The sequence below is a fragment of the Schistocerca americana genome, chromosome 1 (assembly GCF_021461395.2).
Source record: "Schistocerca americana isolate TAMUIC-IGC-003095 chromosome 1, iqSchAmer2.1, whole genome shotgun sequence".
In the NCBI taxonomy this organism is placed as follows: Eukaryota; Metazoa; Arthropoda; class Insecta; order Orthoptera; family Acrididae; genus Schistocerca; species Schistocerca americana.
This window is the reverse complement of record NC_060119.1, coordinates 86769202-86786851: the sequence shown is the minus strand read 5'-3', so window position 1 is coordinate 86786851 and position 17650 is coordinate 86769202. Positions and strand designations below refer to the sequence as shown.

General features: G+C 41.5%; 1 protein-coding gene across 1 annotated transcript in view; it reads left to right on the top strand.

Annotated features, from left to right (window-relative positions):
• Positions 1–12623, top strand: part of LOC124598367 — a 110018-nt gene extending 97395 nt beyond the window's left edge. The window contains exon 9 of the mRNA XM_047135999.1: positions 12616–12623. Coding sequence (XP_046991955.1) covers positions 12616–12623 — 8 coding nt within the window. The remainder of the gene's footprint in view (positions 1–12615) is intronic.
• Positions 12624–17650: the final 5027 nt, after the last annotated feature.

Sequence of the window (17650 nt, the reverse complement as noted above, 5' to 3'; positions counted from 1 at the left end):
TTGTAATCAACATGCCCAACGGGCGTGTGCTATGTATGCTGCTCGGTATCCTGGACCACATCATCCAAGTGTCCGGACCTTTCGCCGGATGGTTACGTTATTTAAGGAAACAGGAAGTGTTCAGCCACATGTGAAACGTCAACCACGACCTTCAACAAATGATGATGCCCAACTAGGTGTCTTAGCTGCTGTCGCGTCTAATCCGCACAACAGTAGCAGACAAATTGCGCGAGAATCGGGATTCTCAAAAACGTCGGTGTTGACAATGCTACATCAACATCGATTGCACCCGTACCATATTTCTATGCACCGGGAATTGCATGGCGACGACTTTGAACGTCGTGTACAGTTCTGCCACTGGGCGAAAGAGAAATTACGGGACGATGACAGACTTTTTGCACGCGTTCTACATAGCGACGAAGCGTCATTCACCAACAGCGGTAACGTAAACTGGGAGAGTATGCACTATTGGGCAACGGAAAATCCACGATGGCTGCGACAAGTGGAACATAAGCGACCTTGACGGGTTAATGTATGGTGCGGCATTATGGGAGGAAGGATAATTGGGCCCCATTTTATCGCTGGCAATCTAAATGGTGCAATGTATGCTGATTCTCTACGTAATGTTCTACCGATGTTACTACAAGACGTTTCACTGCATGACAGAATGGCGATGTACTTCCAACATGATGGATGTCCGGCACATAGCTCGCGTGCGGTTGAAGCGGTATTGAATAGCATATTTCATGACAGGTGGATTGGTCGAAGCGGACAAGTGCTCTACAATCTGAGCTACCCACGCTACCTCACAGCTTTACTACTGCCAGTACCTCATCTCCTACGAGAACGGGGGGGTGGAGATCTCTTCTGAGCAGCACGTTGCAAGGCATTCCATATATGCTCTGGATATTTTGCTCATCGATCGCAATCCAGCGAAAATGCATGGATTATTATTTGTATCATAAAAGAGCAAAAAATGTTGTTAGAGGTATTTTACTGAATTCACAATCTATACAGTTATACATAATTTTTGGCAGTCGTTTTTTTAAGTTATTTTTAAGCATTTTAAGACACTTTTCAGCTCATTTTTTGTTATTGCAGTACCACTTCTGCCATATTTGTATAGGCGTGAAGTGCCAGTTATACAGAGACAGTGGGTCATAAAGTTTTATTACTGAAAAAATGCTGTCGGAAAACGTAATTTGGTGGCCGCAGAACCCTATCGACGGACATCATTTTGAGCGTTTACTGCATGAATGTGGTATTTACAGGTAATCACGCTGTAACAGCATGCGTTCTCAGAAATGATAAGTTCACAAAGGCACATGTATCACATTGGAACAACCGAAATAAAATGTTCAAACATACCTACGTTCTGTATTTTAATTTAAAAAAGCTACCTGTTACCAACTGTTCGTCTAAATTTGTGAGTCATATGTTTGTGACTATTACAGCGCCATCTATCACAAAGCGAAAAACGGGGGCTTCCTACTTAAAAAAACGCAGTTGATATCCGTTTGACCTATGAACATAAAACCCTTGCCATGTGTCCCCAACGTCAGCTGAAACTACATTTATGCCTCAGACCGGATATTACGCGCATGTTTTACTAGATAAGTACTACGGATTTGAGCCTCTGGATCTTGGTAACGTATATAGATATCGAAAAAAGTATGGAAGGCTCCCGGGAATATCGCCTTGAGAGAATATGGTAAAATTTTCGGCTATTTGCCACGAACAGCAATGATAGAAGACGTGGACTACTGGCAGAACACTCTATCTCAATAGCTTTAGGATTCGTTATGAATAGGAAGATAGGACAGTGAGTAAGTTACTGTGAAAAGGTCCGTGATAGGATCGTTCTCATCAAAACTGACTGCAAATCTATACCGACCACAATTGATGAGATATACATGCCGACGTCGAAAGCAGAAGGTAAAGAGATAGAGAAAGCGTATAACAATACTGAAAGGGTAATTTAATACGTAAGGGGAGAGGAAAATCTAATAGTCATGGGGGATTGGGGTGCGGTTGTAGGGAAGGCAGTAGAAGAAAGGATTGCGGAAGAATACGAGGTTGGTCGTAGGAATGAGAGAGGAGAAAGACTAACTGAGCTCTGCAGTCAACATCAGCTAGCAACAGTGAACACTGTGTTCAAGAATCACAAGATGAGGAGGTGTACCTGGAAGAGGCCGGGAAATAGAGAAGATTGCAGTTAGATTGCATCATGGTCAGGAAGAGATTTCGAAATATGATATTGGATGTAAGGCATAACCAGGAGCAGATATAGACTCAGAACACAATTTAGCAATGATGAAGAGAGGCTAATGTTTAAGAGACTAGTCAGGAAGAATCGACGAGCAAAGAAATGTTGTTGTTGTTGTCTTCAGTCCTGAGACTGGTTTGATGCAGCTGTCCATGCTACTCTATCCTGTGCAGGCTTCTTCATCTCCCAGTACTTCCTGCAACCTACATCCTTCTGAATCTGCTTAGTGTATTCGTCTCTTGGTATCCCTCTACGATTTTTACCCTCCACGCTGCCCTCCAATGCTAAATTGGTGATCCCTTGATGCCTCAGAACATGTCCTACCAACCGGTCTCTTCTTCTTGTCAAGTTGTGCCACAAACTCCTCTTCTCCCCAATTCTATTCAATACATCCTCATTAGTTATGTGATCTGCCCATCTAATCTTCAGCATTCTTCTGTAGCACCACATTTCGAAAGCTTCTATTCTCTTCTTGTCTAAACTATTTATCGTCCATGCTTCACTTCCATACATGGCTACACTCCATACAAATACTTTCAGAAACGACTTCCTGACACTTAAATCTATACTCGATGTTAACAAATTCATCTTCTTCAGAAACGCTTCCCTTGCCATTGCCAGTCTACATTTTATATCCTCTCTACTTCGACCATCATTAGTTATTTTGCTCCCCAAATAGCAAAACTCCTTTACTACTTTAAGTGTCTCATTTCCTAATCTAATGCCCTCAGCATCACCCGACTTAATTCGACTACATTCCATTATCCTCGTTTTGCTTTTGTTGATGTTCATCTTATATCCTCCTTTCAAGACACTGTCCATTCCGTTCAACTGTTCTTCCAAGTCCTTTGCTGTCTCTGACAGAATTACAATGTCATCGGCGAACTCAGCGTTTTTATTTCTTCGCCATGGACTTTAATACCTACTCCGAATTTTTCTTTTGTTTCCTTACTGCTTGCTGCTTAATATACAGATTGAATAACATTGGGGACAGGCTACAACCCTGTCTCACTCCCTTCCCAACCACTGCTTCCCTTTCATGCTCCTCGACTCTTATAACTGCCGTCTGGTTTCTGTACAAATTGTGAATAGCCTTTCGCTCCCTGTGTTTTACCCCTGCCACCTTTAGAATTTGAAAGAGAGTATTCCAGTCAACATTGTCAAAAGCTTTCTCTCAGTCTACAAATGCTAGAAATGTGGGTTTGCCTTTCCTTAATCTATTTTCTAAGATAAGTCGTAGGATCAGTATTCCCTCACGTGTTCCAAGATTTCTGCGGAATCCAAACTGATCTTTGCCGAGGTCGGCTTCTACCAGTTTTTCCATTCGTCTGTAAAGAATTTGCGTTAGTATTTTGCAGCTGTGACTTATTAAACTGATAGTTCAGTAATTTTCACATCTGTCAACACCTGCTTTATTTGGGATTGGAATTATTATATTCTTCTTGAAGTCTGAGGGTATTTCACCTGTCTCATACATCTTGCTCACCAGATGGTAGAGTTTTGTCAGGACTGGCTCCCCCAAGGCCGTCAGTAGTTCCAATGGAATGTTGTCTACTCCCGGGGCCTTGTTTCGACTCAGGTCTTTCAGTGCTCTGTCAAACTCTTCGCGCAGTATCGTATCTCCCATTTCATCTTCATCTACATCGTCTTCCATTTCCATAATATTGTCCTCAAGTACATCGCCCTTGTATTGATCCTCTACATACTCCTTCCACCTTTCTGCTTTCCCTCCTTTGCTTAGAACTGGGTTTCCACCTGAGCTCTTGATATTCGTACAAGTGGCTCTCTTTTCTCAAAAGGTCTTTAATTTTCCTGTAGTCTGTATCTATCTTACCCCTAGTGAGATAAGCCTCTACATCCTTACATTTGTCCTCTAGCCATCCCTGATTAGCCATTTTGCACTTCCTGTCGATCTCGTTTTTGAGACGTTTGTATTCCTTTTTGCCTGCTTCATTTACTGCGTTTTTATATTTTCTCCTTTCATCAATTAAATTCAATATTTCTTCTGCTACCCAAGGATTTCTACTAGCCCTCGTCTTTTTACCTACTTGATCCTCTGCTCCCTTCACTACTTCATCCCTCAGAGCTACCCATTCTTCTTCTACTGTATTTCTTTCCCCCATTCCTGTCAATTGTTCCCTTATGCTCTCCCTGAAACTCTATACAACCTCTGGTTCTTGCAGTTTATCCAGGTGCCATCTCTTTAAATTCCCACCTTTTTGCAGTGTCTTCAGTTTTAATCTACAGTTCATAACCAATAGATTGTGGTCAGACTCGACAACTGCCGCTGGAAGTGTCTTACAATTTAAAACCTGGTTCCTAAATCTCTGTCTTACCATTATATAATCTATCTGATACCTTCTAGTATCTCCAGGATTCTTCCATATATACAACCTTCTTTTATGATTCTTGAACCAAGTGTTAGCTATGATTAAGTTATGCTCTGTGCAAAATTCTACCAGACGGTTTCCTCTTTCATTTCTCTCCACCAATCCATATTCACCCACTATGTTTACTTCTCTCCCTTTTCCTACTTTCGAATTCCAGTTGCCCATGGCTATTAAATTTTCGTCTCCATTCACTACCTGAATAATTTCTTTTATCTCATCATACATTTCATCAATTTCTTCATCATCTGCAGAGATAGTTGGCATATAAACTTGTACTACTGTAGTAGGCGTGGGCTTCGTGTCTATCTTGGCCACAATAATGCGTTCACTACGCTGTTTGTAGTAGCTTGCCCGCACTCCTATTTTCCTATTCATTATTAAACCCACTCCTGCATTACCCCTATTTGATTTTGTATTTATAACCCTGTATTCACTTGACCAAAAGTCTTGTTCCTCCTGCCACCGAACTTCACTAATTCCCACTATATCTAACTTTAAGCTATCCATTTCCCTTTTTAAATTTTCTAATCTACCTGCCCGATTAAGGGATCTGACATTCCACGCTCCGATCCGTAGAACGCCAGTTTTCTTTCTCCTGATAACGACGTCTTCTTGAGTAGTCCCCGCACAGATATCCGAATGGGGGACTATTTTACCTCCGAAATATTTTACCCAAGAAGATGCCATCATCATTTAATCATCCAGTAAAGTCGCATGCCCTCGGGAAAAATTACGGCTGTAGTTTGCCCTTGCTTTCAGCCGTTCACAGTACCACAACAGAAAGGCCGTTTTGGTTAGTGTTACAAGGTCAGATCAGCCAAACATCCAGACTGTTGCCCCTGCAACTACTGAAAAGGCTGCTGCCCCTCTTCAGGAACCACACGTTTGTCTGGCCTCTCAAGAGATACCCCTCCGTTGTGGTTGCACCTGTGGTACGTCTATCTGTATTGTTGAGGCACGCAAGCCTCCCCACCAACGGCAAGGTCCATGGTTCATGGGAGGGGGTGGGGGGGGTGGGGCGTAAAAAGAATTGTGGTTAAAATGCATTTATTCACCTGAGAAAGAAAATTATTGGACTTCGTAACTGAATGAAAAAGAAAGATTGCAGGTTCTGGATGTCGCGGTAAATATGACGTGAATACTGAAATTGACATTGGCGGCCACGAAGGGTTAGCGATGAACACACTCACGTACCTGTATCGTTGAGCAGAGCCGTCGTGTTCATCGTCGCCACCATCTCAATTCGCAATACAAAATTAAAAGAATAATAATCAAATGGCTCTGAGCACTATGGGACTCAACTGCTGAGGTCATTAGTCCCCTAGAACTTAGAACTAGTTAAACCTAACTAACCTAAGGACATCACAAACATCCATGCCCGAGGCAGGATTCGAACCTGCGACCGTAGCGGTCTTGCGGTTCCAGACTGCAGCGCCTTTAACCGCACGGCCACTTCGGCCGGCGAATAATAATCTTCCAGGGTTACAGGAGCTGGAATCCGTGGTATCGTAAATGAGAAAATCGTATTGTTTCAGAAGCTGCTTTCATTATTTAGCACAACTTCACCTGAAAACACGGAGCACTTCGTTATACGTCCAATCACCAGGGCATGAGAAGAACGAAAGGTAACTATTACTAAAACTAATAAACGAAGAGCGTAAATCTTCTTTTGTCTGTCAGTGTTAAACACTTTTCAAATGAATCTTTGGTATTAGAATCGAATAATTATCTATACATTAATCAATAAGAAAAAATTATTAAGTTTCTTCACATTGCCCCCTTCGGCGAATTGTCCGAAGAAATGTCAAATTGCGGGCAATGAGCCCAACCACTTTATACACTGGTAATTCTTTCTCTCCTTTACATATCTACTTGAATTGCACTGTTCGTGTCTTTTAAGGGATTTCTCTTCACCAATTTGCTTATATAGTTCTGGTGCCGGCCCTGGCACATAGCTAATCACTTGTAACATTCATTTCTCTCGTATACTGTACATTTATTGTTTTTTAACAGTGAAAACAGAACATATACAGTAGGATGCACAAAATATACATTAACATACATACTACACATAAAAATTACTGCATCGTCCTCTACATTAAATACACGAATGTTACATTACATTTTATGCAAGTCCATAGTTTACTTCTTTATGATACTAACATTTACATAAACATAGGTGCTGTTCTGTCTTAAGTTCAATGGACATGTGTGTCGTTTTTATTTCGTAGCGTGGAACGTAGATCATGAGCTGTATTGGTAAGACTTTATTTAGTGGATCAGGAAATCGTGTCTCTATATCTCTTCGCACTATGGTGAGTGTCCATTTGAAGGTAGATTTTGCTTTCCATTCAAATTGTCCTCATGCATTACGCCGACAATAATGTGTCGGTTACAAGCAACCACACCCACAACAATTAGCCTGGCAGCCCGCTACGTACCGTTTGGAGTGCAGAAGCCGTGCATCCAACGCCGGGTAGCGATTCCGCGTGTGCTGGTCAATACATCTTTATGAAGTGTTTTGTACAGTGTTCGCAGTATTTACGAAACCACTGCACCTACTTCAACTCGTCGTATACCTTGGCTGTGAGAAGATCCCACAGGGCGTCTCCTAAGTTTACTGCACGGAGGTAAGTGCTGCGCTGTATTATTTAACTTGGCAACGGCACAGTGTCCTAGTGCACAAACACCCGTACCGTTGCAGGCTTCCTCGATTCATCAAGTTTCATTTATTTTGAAGTAGAAGGCTCGTGGTATAAAACGTATTCTCTTTCGCCTCTATGCGTATGACACATTCACTGAATAAATCACTTTCACTGAATAATTCACTGTCATTGGGTTCTGTTCGTTTTTACCTTTCAAGAAACTGTAGCGCATGAGACCACTGGCTAGTTTTTAGTAGTTTATGCCCACGTTCGTTATTTGCTCCTGTATCCTCTTTCAAAGCATTATCTGTGTACATACTGCTCAAAATATATAATTACACAAGTTGGTAGTTGAATGTGCTGTCAGAAAATACGTGCCTCTAGTGCTACAGTTCGCGATCGCGATGCTATCTCACAGGGCATAAGAGAACACATTTTCGAGAACAACAGCACTTCCCTAACTTAGGATCATGCTACAAATGCACTTATACATCGAAACGACTGTACAAGGAAATGAATGCACCAAAAGTGCTTGTAGAAATTGTGTCCAAATGAGGCAAAAATTTGCAGTAACTACCCGCGAGTTACCGTCACCTAACATTGTAACAACGCATGGTGCACACATCAAAAACAAGTAGAATTAAATAAAAACACATAAATAAACAAATCACTATACTTAAATTCACACATAAATAGAACATTAAAACGCTAGGTAATACGAACAACAGATTGATCATGAAGCTTGGCTGCCTTACGCTATACTGCTTCCTAAGTCTGTGTCTGTGTTTGTACATGTTTTCATGTTCGTGTGTTCATCATGGTATCACTGGTATGGGCGCAATTTTTTTTAATTGAACGTGGCCTTAGTTACTCCTTACTTTACTTCTTCCACAAAATATCTTCAATTCAGATTGGATAAAATACAGGGTGATTCAAAAAGAATACCACTACTTTAAAAATGTATATTTAATGAAAGAAACATAATATAACCTTCTGTTATACATCATTACAAAGAGTATTTAAAAAGGTTTTTTTTCACTCAAAAACAAGTTCAGAGATGTTCAATATGGCCCCCTCCAGACACTCGAGCAATATCAACCCGATACTCCAACTCGTTCCACACTCTCTGTAGCATATCAAGCGTAACAGTTTGGATAGCTGCTGTTATTTCTCGTTTCAAATCATCAATGGTGGCTGGGAGAGGTGGCCGAAACACCATATCCTTCACATACCCCCATAAGAAAAAATCGCAGGGGGTAAGATCAGGGCTTCTTGGAGGCCAGTGATGAAGTGCTCTGTCACGGGCTGCCTGGCGGCCGATCCATCGCCTCGGGTAGTTGACGTTCAGGTAGTTACGGACAGAAGTGCCAATGTGGTGGCGCTCCATCCTGCTGAATGGCTCTGAGCACTATGGGACTTAACATCTGTGGTCATCAGTCCCCTAGAACTTAGAACTACTTAAACCTAACTAACCTAAGGACATCACACACATCCATGCCCGAGGCAGGATTCGAACCTGCGACCGTAGCAGTCCCGCGGTTCCGGACTGAGCGCCTGAACCGCTAGACCACCGCGGCCGGCATCCTGCTGAAATATGAATTGTTGTGCTTCTTGTTCGAGCTGAGGGAACAGCCAATTCCTGGGCTGCGAACAAATGCTTGCTGGATGCGTGCTACATTTTCATCACTCGTTCTCGGCCGTCCAGAACTTTTCCCTTTGCACAAACACCCATTCTCTGTAAACTGTTTATACCAACGTTTAATACACCACCATCAGGAGGTTTAACACCATACTTCGCCCGAAATGCACGCTGAACAACTGCCGTCGATTCACTTCTGCCGTACTCAATAACACAAAAAGCTTTCTGTTGAGCGGTCGCCATCTTAGCATCAATTGACACTGACGCCTAGTCAACAGCGCCTCAAGCGAACAAATGTACAACTAAATGAAACTTTATAGCTCCCTTAATTCGCCCACAGATAGTGCTTAGCTCTACCTTTTGTCGTTGCAGAGTTTTAAATTCCTAAAGTTGTGGTATTCTTTTTGAATCACCCTGTATTATAAACGTAAGAGAAAATCAGTGTATGTATTCTTCTAATCTCAACATTGATTCTTAGTACTTTAAAGACGAAGAAAAGCCAAAATATTAAAAATCTCTTGTGTTATTGAGCGTCAAGCAGTGTACTTCTCACCGATCTTGGTAATTTTTCATAACGACGACCGTAAATCGTAGTGACATTAGTGTAACTTAGTAGCTTTTCATCGTCAGTTGAAGTCTCGTAGCATTCCGATGAAAGCCTCCTGTAAAGAACTATGTTTGTTTCGGCATTACCTAATTTCTCTGCCGGTCAGTTTCCTGCAACTTACCTCCTACTTTGTTCCGAGGTCTGTGTTAATTGTGCTCTCCAGAATCCTTCGTACATAAAATTAAAACTGAAATACCACTGTGATCATAAACTATTCTGTCAAACCTCCCAAGTACACCCTGTGCTAACACTGCTTGTCATCAATTGATATGTATGTCCTAGCTTGCTTGTGTATTGTGTCCACAGTCACTGACAAATGTAACCAAAGATAGTGAAATGCTCTGATTCACGTAGCTGCATAAATACTTACTTTACCCTAATTGTATTCTTTCTTTTTACCATAGGTTACTTATTTCACTTGTGTGCATAGATAGATGTGAAGTGTGATATTTGAACATGGTAGAATTTCCTCAAGTCTCTGTGTGCATAGGGTCCTTTGATTTACCATTGTGACGATACGCAAGTAAATAACATCCGTCAGGCGGAATATGTACAATAATGTACGGACCAGTCTACCTTATTTGCCACTTAGCGTTTTTCTTGGCTAATGGAGAAGATTTCACATGGGTCTTAAGTAATGCTTTCTCTCTAATCAAAAATCTGGTAACACCATATAGCTGTTTGTCAAAGTGTTTCTTACGGCGTTGAGCTTGTCTTGTAATAGAGATCATCTTACCTTTTTTCATCTTGGTACTTCAGCAAATTACCACTATGGTAGCATGGATCCCCCCCACGGCTATCCATGGCCAATAGTGGGGAACATAATGAGGCCATGTTTAGTTTAACGCCCCATTATTACTGTTTGTAGATGTTTCGTTTGTCACTTCTATAATATTCACTCCGGACGTGTTGTTCCTCTGTTGCGCATTCCAATCATGATTCTGCCCTGAGTTTATAGGCGTAAGTTGCTTTGTGCTTGGGACTGATATGGTTGATTACTAATCGGGTATCGCCACTGCACATTTCGTGGGTGAGCCGTGTTGTTGTTGCTAAACTGAGGCTGAAAATTACTGTAACCGTTACCCCACTTATTTCATTATCGTTTCTATTCCAATTTCGTTTCCGGTCACTGGAGTAGACAGAGTAGTTTCTGCCGCCATGTTTTCTTTTCTTTTTACATCCTGGGTTAGAATTTTGGTTATAGTTACTACTAAAACTGCCTCCCGAACTCGGGCCTGGCATATGCACTGCTGCGCCGGGATCGACAGAAGCTGGTCGTGACTCAGCCGCGCACGCTACATTGTTGACGCGGTACTATACGGCTGGCGCTGCGGAGGCTGGTTTGCCACCACTGCTACGGAAATTATTTTGGTTGGTGTGGCTCTGTCTCGCATCTTCATTAATTAAGTGAACAGAGTCCAAGACACGTATAAAATACTCCAAATTGCTTTCGGGTACTCGTACTGGCTTTTCCCGAATATTACGCGGTAGTTTAGCTTTCAGAAGGCGTAGGACGTTAGTGTGTGTCACTGGCTCGTCCCAAAACCTCGTCTTATTTAAATACGTCTCAAAATACTTTCACAATGATCCAGATTTTTGACAATATAGTTCAGATGTGAATACGGCTTTTCTTAATCCCTCATAAACGCCATGTGACCAGTACTTTGAAAGAAACACGTTTTCAAACTGTTCTAATGTCTGACAAGTTTCTGACATTCCCATCGCCCATAAAATTCCATCGCCTTGGATGTAACCCGTAACATATAGTATCTTTTGCTGTTCTGACCACGTTATAGGCAATAAATTTTTGAGTGACTTTATAAAAATTACCAATTGCACAGACTTCTTTCCAGGGATAAACACTTGAAATTGCCGGTGTTTTATAAGACTCTCTTCCAACAAAACTGATGACGAAGTGGGTTCAGCTATCTGCTGTTTCTTTCTTTCATCACGGTGTCGTTGGTTACCGTACATCTTATAATTTGGTGAGCACACACGTACATTCATCGCGCTTACCTGTGGGTACGTTGTCAAGCTCTTCTTCTGCGTCTTTCATTGTGCTAAATTCCCTGTGAAGTTGTTCGGCTATTTGATTCTGCCAGCCTGGTAGGTCCTGTGTCAAAGTTTTCTGTATCTGTCCTATGTCAGTTTGCAGCTTAACTACAGATGTGTTTTGTGTAGTGTATACCTGTTCAATTGTGTTACTTTTTGCTTTTTGTAACTCTGTTTCTAGAGTACAGTTTATGCGTGTGCCTTTTTCTTCTAGAAAGTCCTCAAACTGCTGTTTTGTCATGTCCTCAACTTGATTTACAGCTTCCTGTATTTTTGTATTGAGCTCGATTTGCTGTGCACTCATAGCATTGAAATTTTCACTTAACTTACGTATCTGATCTGGCACGTCCTTAACTATGATTTTCAAATTATCAATATCCTGAGTCATGGAATTTAAGTCTTGTTTGTCAGCACCGACAGCGCTTCGCAAACACCGCTGCTCTCGGTCTTTGAGCGCAGGTCGTCGGCCACTGCGTTGTCCGTGGTGAGAGACAATGCCTGAAATTGGGTAGTGTCTCGGCACACTCCTGACACTGTGGATCTCGGAACATTGAATTCTCTAACGATTTCAGAGATGGACTGTCCAAGGCGTCTAGCTTCAACTGCCTATTCAGCGTTCGAAGTCTGTTAATTTCCGTCGTGAGGCAGTAATCACGTCGGAAAACTTTTCGCATTAGTCACCTGAGCATAAATTACAGCGCCGTCAGTGCACTGTTCTTTTATATGCGATACTACCGCCTTCTGTATATGTTCATTCCGCTATACTATGACTTGTCATCTCAGTGTAGAGATTCGCTGGACATGAAAATAGTAGATGTGAAGAGAGGAAGGTATGGTTGTAGCGTGTTCTCGACGTTATTCAATCTGTACACTCAACAAGTCGCAAAGGAATCCAATAAGAAATCTAAAATGGAAATCAAAGTTAGGGACGAGAAATAAACACTAAAGTTTGCTACTGACAATGTAATTCTGTCAGAGACGCTAAGAGTAATAAATGAGTTTTTCTATTTTTGCAGGAAACTAGAAAGAAAGAGAGGAAAATTAGTGTTGAACGTACATCGAGGTCATTAGGAAGGAGCACAAGCTCGGATTGTTCCAAAGATGGGGAAGGAAATCGGCCGTACACTTGCAAAGGAACCATCCCTATATATGCCTAGGTCGACTCAAGCAAATCACGAGAAACCTGTAACTGGGTTAACGTGGATTTGAACAGTCGTCCTGCTGAATTTGAGTCCATCGTAGTAATTACTACACCATCTCGATCGGCAGTAAACTAAATGATGATGGCTTAAGTAGAAATGCAGATTGGCTACAGTAAGAAAAGCGTTTCTGAAAAAGGAAAATCTGTCAAAATCAGATGTAAATTTAAATACAGGGTATAATGGTGTACTGAACAATACGACATCAATATTTACATCATTTGATGACTAATAATTGTAGCTATTAGGAGTGATGTGGTTTTAGGTTTGTTAGTACCTCCAAGCACATTTGCTTATTTTACCCTGCGCAGCAGGTCCGGTGGTGAAGTGTGGACACGCTGACGCGGATCGAGTAGTCTGTACTGACAAACGTAGTCTACTTAGTTACGGCCATGCTTGTAAAGTGTGTGACGTGTTTGTGGGAAAACTGTTCGGCACAGAGAAAGAACACCAAACACACTTATGTGTGTTCATATTAAGGTACCGCAAAAATATCTGCACCTATACCCGTCACAACATGTATTGTTGGTGTTGTTGTGGTCTTCAGTCCTGAGACTGGTTTGATGCAGCTCTCCATGCTACTCTATCCTGTGCAAGCTTCTTCATCTCCCAGTACCAACTACAACCTACATCCTTCTGAAACTGCTTAGTGTATTCATCTCTTGGTCTCCCTCTATGATTTTTACCCTCCACGCTGCCCTCCAATGCTAAATTGGTGATCGCTTGATGCCTCAGAACATGTCCTACCAACCGATCCCTTCTTCTAGTCAAGTTGTGCCACAAACTCCTCTTCTCCCCAATCCTATTCAATACCTCCTCATTAGTTATATGATCTACCCATCTATGTTCAGCATTCTTCTTTAGCACCACATTTCGAAAGCTTCTATTCTTGTCCAAACTATTTATCGTACACGTTTCACTTCCATACATGGTTACACTCCATACAAATACTTTCAGAAACTACTTCCTGACATTTAAATCTGTATTCGATGTTAACAAATTCCTCTTCTTCAAAAACGCTTTCCTTGCCATTGCCAGTCCACATTTTATATCCTCTCTACTTCGACCATCATCAGTTACTTTGGTCCCCAAATATCAAAACTCCTTTACTACTTTAAGTGTCTCATTTCCTAATCTAATGCCCTCAGCATCACCCGACTTGATTCGACTACATTCCATTATCCTCATTTTGCTTTTGTTGATGTTCATCTTATATCCTCCTTTCAAGACACTGTCCATTCCGTTCCACTGCTCTTCCACGTCCTTTGCTGTCTCTGACAGAATTACAATGTCATCGGCAAACCTCAAAGTTGTTATTACTTCTCCATGGATTTTAACACCTACTCCGAATTTTTCTTTTGTTTCCTTTACTGCTTGCTCAATATAAAGATTGAATAACATCGGGGATAGGCTACAACCCTGTCTTACTCCCTTCCCAACCACTGCTTCCCTTTCATGTCCCTCGACTCTTATAACTGCCGTCTGGTTTCTGTACAAATTGTAAATAGCCTTTAGCTCCCTGTATTTTACCGCTGCCACCTTCAGAATTTGAGAGTATTCCAATCAACATTGTCAAAAGCTTTCGCTAAGTTTACAAATGCTAGAAACGTAGGTTTGCCTTTCCTTAATCTTTCATCTAAGGTGAGTCATAAGGTCAGTATTGCCTCATGTGTTCCAATATTTCTACGGAATCCAAACTGATCTTCCCCAAGGTCCGCTTCTACCAGTTTCTCCATTCGTCTGTAAAGAATTTGCATTAGTATTTTGCAGCCGTGACTTATTAAACTGATAGTTCGGTAATTTTCACATCTGCAACACCTACTTTCTTTGGGATTGGAATTATTGTATTTCGCTGGTCTCATACATCTTGCTCACCAAATGGTAGAGTTTTGCCAGGACTGGCTGTCCCAAGGCTGTCAGTAGTTCTAATAGAATGTTGTCTACTCCCGGGGCCTTGTTTCGACTCAGGTCTTTCAGTGCTCTGTCAACATGTGTTAGGAAGTCTTTTCTGAAGGTAGCAGTCTGGAGTGTAAACTTGTACGAAAATGAAACATGGGCAGTAAACAATACTGATAAGAAGGGAATAGAAGCTTTTGAAACGTGGTACTACAGGAGAATGCTGAACAGTAGGCGGGTAGATCCAGTCACTGGAGAGAAGGAAATAGAAATTTATTTCACAACCTGACTAAAAGTAGGGATCGGTTGACAAGGCGCATCCTGAGGCATCAACATATCGTGAATTTGGTAATGAAAGGAAGTATGGAGGGCAACACGAATTTTCGAATGCAGTTATCAGGTTCAAATAGGCGCAGGTTGCAGTGGTTACGTAGAGATGAAGAGGCCTACACAGGATATAGTAGCGCGGAGAACAACAAGAAAAATTCTTTATGACTGCCCTCGTACCTTGTGTGAATAATCAAGATCAATAAATTGCAGCCTGATGAAGTCCTTGATATTTCACACAGTAAAAAACATATCTGTCTCAAACTTCGTATCTGACGTCCATTGCACCTGTTCCATGCGCCTTGCGGATTTCTGATTTGCATCGGATCGCACTTCGCCCGTCTTATCCATGGCGGAATCGCTCTCAAAACTAGGTAGCGACTTCGTCAGACTTCAAATGTTGACAACCAGGCACAGAGAAAGCTGCGGGAAGCTCGTGGAAGCTCTTATTATGAAAGCAGCCGAGGTGCGGATTCCCAGTAGGTCAAAAACAAACATAGGCAGTCCTGCTCCGCTTGTTAACAATGGCTTTGCTGAAGCAATCGGATAAGGCGCCAAACTAAGAGATGCGCGCAGTTAAGAGATTAATTAAACTCGATGGAATCTCAGACAGAGTCTTAATAGTTGTCCTAAGCCATGTGTTTTGTCATTTATGTAATGGACCACACGCAAACTGTTTTTTTTTTCAGACATTAAAAAATTACATTATTAAAACTCTTCGTAAGAAAGATAACAGAACTAAATAATTAACTTCTATTTGCACTACAGACACTATCGTCTCAAAAATTCGAGAAACTCGCACTGAAGTACATGGAAATTTGTATCGCAGAAGGATCACTCAATTGAAAATGCCATCTATACATTCATTTACCAAATATTATAAGCATTAAATATAATCTGTCCTAGGAATCTGATTGTGTAATTTATGACACTACTTTATAAAATATTTAATGGTGTTTCTTGGACTACATTACAATACTACTGCTTTAATTTTGTCGATATTTTTCTTGTAACATACTCCAAAAGCTTCACTCTTTCTTACATAATTACAGTGTCATTGGCAACCTAAAAGATTTTAGTTATTCACGCTGAACTTCAATACCCTTTCTATATTTCGTTTTGGTTTACTTTTCTGCTTCTTACAAGTACAGATTGAATAATATCGGGAATAGGCTACAATACCGTCTGACTCCTCAGTTATTTCTTCCTTTTCAAGTTCTTTGACTCTTTACACCTGCAATCTGGTCTCTATACAGGTCGTCAATAAGATCTCGTTACCTGTATTTTATTCCTACTGCCTTCATAATGTGGAAGACCAAGAACGAAGTGCTCGGATTAAAAAGTGTGTAAGACATGGATGCAGTCTTTCGCTCCTATTATTCAACCTTTACATCGAAAAAGGAATGGCGCAAATAAAAGATAGGTTCAAGCGCGGCATTAAAACTGAGGGTGATACAATATCAATTATAAGATTCACTAATGACAATTCTGTTCTAAGTGAAAGTGAAGATTTACAGAATATGTCCAATGAAAAGAACAGTATAACGAACACAAATTATGGATGAGAGTATACCGAAATACGAATCGGCAGCCAGACCAAATATTGTATTTCCTGACTACAAACATCCAGACAAATCAAAATCAAAAAGCCTTAAAAAATGAACCTTCTCAAGATCAAATGATTAATAGACTTGGCCCTTCAATCCGAGTATAGAAGGCACTGGCTGGGCTAAAAGAGAGTACCTGTCTAAACTCATTGTAGATATGATATTGACGTAGTTCTAATCCAGGAAACACACGCTCCAACTATGGAAGACCTGCGTAAAAGAGATAGATCCATAGCTACGATCGTATGGTGTTACATGGCACAGTGTGTACGGTATTACCACCTATGTAAGGAGCAATATCGAGCGTTCTCGCCTCATTTCAACAACTACAGAAAATGAGATCCATTACGTCTCGATATAAATGGAGGAGACCATTATAAGTAATATTTACACGCCACCAAATGTGCCGTGGTCACTGGATGATCCACCGATTACTGCCCACCAGACGATTTATGCTGGAGATTAATAGTCATCATGGTCATTGGAATTATGCCATGACAATGAATGTGGTATTGCGCTCAACGATTGGGTTCAAATGGCTCTGAGCACTATGGGACTCAACTGCTGAGGTCGTAAGTACCCTAGAACTTAGAACTACTTAAACCTAACTAACCTAAGGACGACACACACATCCATGCCCGAGGCAGGATTCGAACCTGCGACCGTAGCGGTCGCGCGGCTCCAGACTGTAGCTCCTAGAACCGCTCGGCCACTCAGGCCGGCTAACGACTGGGCTAAAAATGGAAATCTATACCTGGCTTGCGATGCCAAGGTTTTGGGAACTATTCAGATCAGCCACTTGGCGAACAGATTTCATCCCGGACCTCTGCTTTGTGTCCTAGGACTGCAGAGGGCACCCATTTTCTATATTCAGGAAGTCATACCTCATTTCCCAGACAGCCAACACAGGCCGGTAATCCTCGATATGGGCGATATCTGTACCGCGACACAGGTGGAATTTCCGCAGAGCTGAATAGCGCAGTTTTGCCGACCAACTAGATAAATATATCTGATTTATTCCA